This window comes from Papaver somniferum, chromosome 2, assembly GCF_003573695.1.
Source record: "Papaver somniferum cultivar HN1 chromosome 2, ASM357369v1, whole genome shotgun sequence".
Lineage (NCBI taxonomy): Eukaryota > Viridiplantae > Streptophyta > Magnoliopsida > Ranunculales > Papaveraceae > Papaver > Papaver somniferum.
The window spans coordinates 130,497,044-130,503,042 of record NC_039359.1 but is presented as its reverse complement, the minus strand read 5'-3'; the positions used below and the strand labels follow the sequence as shown (position 1 = coordinate 130,503,042).

General features: G+C 36.6%; 1 protein-coding gene across 1 annotated transcript; it reads left to right on the top strand.

The window, feature by feature from the left end:
- Nucleotides 1-2,551: 2,551 nt before the first annotated feature.
- On the top strand, nt 2,552-4,944 carry LOC113349121 (cell division cycle 20.2, cofactor of APC complex-like). The gene is made up of 4 exons (XM_026593039.1): nt 2,552-2,962; nt 3,397-3,666; nt 3,759-4,610; nt 4,696-4,944. The coding sequence occupies exons 1-4, from the start codon at nt 2,861-2,863 to the stop codon at nt 4,834-4,836; spliced, it is 1,365 nt and encodes a 454-aa protein (XP_026448824.1). The 5' UTR covers nt 2,552-2,860; the 3' UTR covers nt 4,837-4,944.
- Nucleotides 4,945-5,999: the final 1,055 nt, after the last annotated feature.

The following is a 5,999-nucleotide window of genomic DNA, read 5'->3' as shown; positions in this document are numbered from 1 at the left end:
CAGCTAATTTTGTAAAAGTTTTCTTCGAAATATGACAAGCGGTTTCTAAATTTCGATTAGGAAAGTTTTGCCCAATAAAACCCAAAGGCTACTATGTCGCCGACCAAATCGTCGTCAAAATATATAACATCTATAGTGCAACACAACACAGACCCTACTTTCTATTCTTCATCCCCCCTGCTCTCTGAGACGAAGCTCTAAGATCTAATTTCTCATTCGTTAATCATACATAATTTGTTTAATTATAGTCTTTTAACAGTTTGATTGTTAGTTTTCTTGGTTGATCTATTATTATTCTAGTTTTGTAGGATTTGTATTTCTTTGTTTCTTTCTTTGTTTTTGATTTAATGGATGCAGGAGAAGGATCTTTCGGTATGTTAAACAAGTATTAATCTAAAAATCTACTGCAAGAACATGTTGTCTTTCGTAGAAGAATCTCTATAAAAAATGTATGTCCATCTGTTTTAATCACTTCATACCATGAATTGTAACTTAGGGTTTTAGATTTTAGTTTGTTTGTTCTTTTTTAAATTAATTTACATTGGTTTTCTGACTTTTCTGTTCTTTGATTGTTAGGAATTATGGGTTTTCTCCTTCTTCTGATTTTTGAGATAAGGAGGCTTTGTCAAAATATAGGTTTTTTCATTATTATTTTTTCTCATTGGTTTTAATCAGCTACGAAGCTTCCTGGGTTGTTATTAGGTTTTGTAATGTAGCTATTTAAGTGTGAATTTGGGGTTTTACTACCAAAACTTAGGGATTACTGGTTGTCAATAGTTTTTGAAATTAGTTGCGGGACTCAGTTGTTTCTAGTATCATAATTATTTGGATTCAAATACGATCTCCCTCTGAGGAAGCAAACAACTACGCAAGCAACTCATGAGGAACTTGTCTTGGCCATATTTCAATATCTTAGAAAGATCATGTGTACTTGCTTAGGGTAAGTCTCATGTTACTTTCGTAGGATATCATCCAATTATAACTCTGAGGATTGCCAGAACATTATACTTACGAGTATAAGAACATTTTAACTCTACATACATTTACTTTATAATTTTGATAAAGATGTATAAGGATGGCACACACACTTTAATTAAGAATATTTAGACTCCGAAAAGAAAGGTGAGAGCTCCTTACACTGAAAATGAAAAAAATATGAGATGCTGGAGTACACTGAAAAACGAAACTCAAAAACTGTGGGTTGTCTGATGTGAAGAAAGGTGAGAGTTTTTTCCAGAAATTTACTGATTATTTATTAGATTTCATTACAAATTTCTGGTTGAGAAAAAACTTAAGACTGTTATATGCAGAGACAAAATGAAAACAATTGCTCTTTTTCAATTTATTTTTTGACACTCGGGTCTGGATAAGGGCTATAATGCAAGCCCAGTTATGTTCTATTATTACTTGGGACTACCCCATGTGACCTAAAGAAGTTTTAAGAAACTCCATGAAATTTATTTACTAACATTACTACTCTTTTCACTTCACTATGTCTTATTCATCTTCTTGACAACCACAATTCAACAAAGTCAATGATGACGAAAATTAAAAAAACCATTATTTAATAATTCACTCCAACGATGTCTCACTTTTTCATAGCTAAATTACATCGATTAAACTTTCTGAAATTTTGTTGCAATAGAAATAAGTTAGGGATACAACTATAGCCTCAGTAAGTTCATCCACATAGAATGAAGATTTTCATGCTAATGAATCCAAGAACTTTCTGGAGTGTACAATTCGGACGAATGTTATTGAATTTTTTTTTTTAGAAACGACAAATTTGATTTAACTATTAGGTTTTTCTTTTCATTTTTTTCCTAACTCAATTAACAGGTTATTTATCTTTTTTTTTTTCTGACTTAACTTACTCTGACACATCTGATCCTATATCTAAATCTGACTCAAAATAATAATAAAATAATAGAGCTCTATGTAGAATTTTTTTACTCCTACCAGATACCTGCCCAACGAGTCAAGTAAAAAATGATACCTGACTCAAATAGCTCCCAGAGATGTATGAGCCAAGTCAGACCTCGAGTCACATTCGGCTCGAGTCAGATTTAGACCACGAGTCAGAGCCAAACAAACATAGTGTAACTCGAATCTGACTTATTATATTTGACTCTCAAAAAATATTAAACAGTTGAGTACAAAATTATACCATACTCAAATATCTCCAAGTCAGGCGTATGTACTGAATTAGATATAAGAAAAGCGAAGAAAAAAACACACGCGACTGACATACGTCGTAGTCGTAGTCTGAGTCGGATTCAGACCCTGAGTCAATAAAAAACATCTAAAACCAAACGTATGAACCGAGTTAGATATAAAAAAGCGAAAAAACTGATGACAAACATACTCGGTCCGAGCCGAATTCAGGCGTGGCTTAGAAAAAACAAACAAACAAGGAATCCTAATCCGGTTTCCTTTTTCATGCTACTAGACGGTCACATAAGTAGCCACAACTTCTATTAAGCGTTTTCTCAGCTGAATTGTATAGGAATGGTTTTTTCTTCCAAATAACAGGCAGTTTCTAAATTTCATAACGCGGGCAGGGGCAGTTTTGCCCTATGAAACCCAACGGATACTATTTCACCGACTACATCGTCGTCAAAAATACAACTCCGACTCTACTATCTATTTGATTTTCCCTGCCCCTCCCTGAAGCTCTCAGATCAAATTTCACCGCACTCTGAAACGAAGCTCTCGGATCTAATTTCTCGTTTGATAATCATACATAATTTGTTTAATTATAGTCTCTTTACAGTTTGATTGTTATTCTTTTCTTGGTTGATCTGTTGTTCATCTATTTTGCAGGGTTTGTTTCTTTGTTTCTTTCTGTGTTTTTGTTTTAATGGATGCAGGAGGAGGATCTTTCGGTATGTTAAACAAGTCTCGATCTAGAAATCCATTGCAAGAACATGTTGTCCTCCGCAGAAAAAACTCTATAGAAAATGTATGTTCATCTATTTCAACCTCTTCATAATCGGATTGCAATCCAGGGTTTTAGGTTCTAATTGACCTGTTGTTTTTTTAAATAATTTACATTGGTTTTATGATTCTTCAATTGTTAGAAATTAGGGATTTTTTTCCTCTTCTGGGTTTTGAGATAAGGAGGATTTGTCAAAATCTAGGTTTTTTTTTTTTTTTCGTTTGTCATTGGTAATAATCAGTTACGGGCTTCCTGGGTTGTTATTAGATTATCTAATAGAAATGTTTCAATGTGAAAATTGGAGATTTTTTACCCAATCTTTGAGTTTGCTGGTTGCTGCTGAATCTAGTTTTTGGAATTAGTTTACCTTTCTTGTTAGCTAGATTCATTGTGATGTTCTAATCTGATGTGTTTTTGATAGCATTTATCTGATGTGATTTCTATTTTGGAAATTGCAGTGTGATCGGTTTATCCCGAACAGATCTGCAATGGATTTCGACTATGCCCACTACATGCTCATGGAAGCAAGGAAAGGTAAGGAAAATCCAGTTGAGAGTACTCCAGCGAAAGAGGCTTACAGGAAGCAACTTGCAGAGGTGCTGAACTTAAACAAGACCAGAATTCTTGCATTCAAGAACAAGGCACCTACACCTGTGCAGTCGCTCTTCCCTGAAACTTCATCACTTCAACAAGCGAAACCAGCAAAGCCCCGAAGATCCATCCCTCAAGTGAGTTTTTCCTTCAAATTCGAGACTTTTGGTTATTTCTGATTGTATTGATTCTTCAAATGGTTCTGATGTTCTTGTCTTTCTGATGCCAGACTTCTGAGAGGACATTGGATGCTCCTGAGATCATTGACGATTACTATTTGAATCTCCTTGACTGGGGCAGTGGCAATGTCCTTGCAATAGCTCTAGGGAATACCGTGTACTTGTGGGATGCAAGCGATTCATCCAGTTCCGAACTCATGACCATTGATGAAGATACAGGTCCTATTACCAGTGTGAGTTGGGCACCTGATGGTCGCCACATAGCTGTTGGATTGAACAACTCCGAAGTTCAACTATGGGATTCTACATCTAACAAACAACTTAGAATATTACGAGGTGGTCATGAATCTCGAGTTGATGCTATGGATTGGAACAACCACATCTTATCCACAGGAGGAATGGACAGTCTGATTATCAATAATGATGTCAGAATCAGAAACCACATTGTAGAAACATATAGAGGACATCATCAAGAAGTGTGTGGATTGAAGTGGTCCGCATCAGGACAACAACTAGCAAGTGGAGGGAATGACAACCTTCTTCATATTTGGGATAGATCAGTTGCTTCGTCAAACTCTCGAACTCAATGGCTTCATAGACTCGAAGACCACACTGCTGCTGTAAAAGCCTTTGCTTGGTGTCCATTCCAGGCTAATTTACTTGCTTCTGGTGGTGGTGGAGGTGATGGATGTATTAAATTCTGGAATACCCACACTGGAGCTTGCTTGAATTCTGTGGATACTGGGTCACAAGTTTGTTCTTTGCTGTGGAACAAAAATGAGAGAGAACTTTTGAGCTCTCATGGATTCACTCAAAACCAGTTGACCCTTTGGAAATATCCATCAATGGTAAAGATCGCTGAGCTTACTGGTCACACTTCAAGGGTTCTGTACATGGCTCAGGTACTGATTGATTTAAAGGCACATGAATAATAAGCTTCCCCTCCTCCTTTAACTATTGCTAATCTTGTTTTTCTGAATTGTGCAGAGTCCGGATGGATGTACTGTTGCATCTGCAGCAGGGGATGAAACTCTGAGATTTTGGAATGTATTTGGTACACCTGAATTGGCTAAACCTGCACCTAAAGCCAACCCAGAGCCGTTTGCTCATTTTAATCGCATCCGCTGAGTAAATTTTGCAAGATAAAGCCTCTAATCCGTATTCTGAGTTTCAGTATGGGAGGGTTTCCTTGGTTCTGAAGATCTTGAGAGTTGATATACCTGTACACTTTTTATATATTAGAGTTTGGTGCAGCAAATGCACTGATTTAGTAATGCAAGTTATTAGTGTAATAATTCAGGTGGGTAGGGCTGTCAATGGATGCTAACATAACGGAAATAGGCTCTGCCGCTGCCGTTGTCATTAAAAGTTAGCGGATATCCGTTATCCGTTCATTTCCGGTGGAAATAGGAAATTCAAAAACGTTACCGTTACGTTGGACTTACCGGATAACGGATATTTTTCCGCTGCCATCCGGTATGTCACAGGACAACCACAAAACATGCTAAAAACACATAACAAGTACACATAACAGCTTTAAAATCCAACAAAACAGGTTCTAAATCCATGCCACACCAAAAAAAGACATACAGATGTTCATGCCACACAAGAAAACAAGTTCATAATCTTCATGTTTTTTTTTGCAAAAAAAAAAGACATCTCCATCTCCATTTGAGTCAACAACTGCAAATGCATTCCTCCTCCATCTCCAGATTCTCCTCTGCCAAGTCCCAAGTGCCAACTGCATCTGCAAATGCATTTACCTCATTCCTTAGTCCTGAACTTCTGTATTTTGAAAGAAAAATCAAAAGTGTTAGACATTTTAAGCTGGCAATGTCATTGTCAGTGCAATAAGCCAATAAATTGCAAAAAAAAAAAAGATTAAGATGTACCTGTAACACAACTATCACTGTCACTGAGAGTGAGATCTGGTAGCCAATCACCCAAACAAATCAATGCTTCAACAAGGTCTGGAGCTAATGAACTCCTGTGAGATGTGAGAACCCTGCCACCAATACTAAACATAGATTCTGAAGCTATACTTTTCACTGGAACTGCCAATACATCTCTTGCAATCCTTGAGAGAGTTGGGTACTTAGGAGCATGATTCTTCCACCAACTTAAGATATCAAACCTCATTTCTTCAGTGGATGTGCCTTTAGGAAGAACTGGTTCTGCTAAGTAAGTCTCCAACTCTGACTTCTGAACCTCAAAGACATTGTTTTCCATAATAAAATCATCATAACCAAATTCATATGATGATGTTGTAGCTGCAGAGATCTCCATTCCAA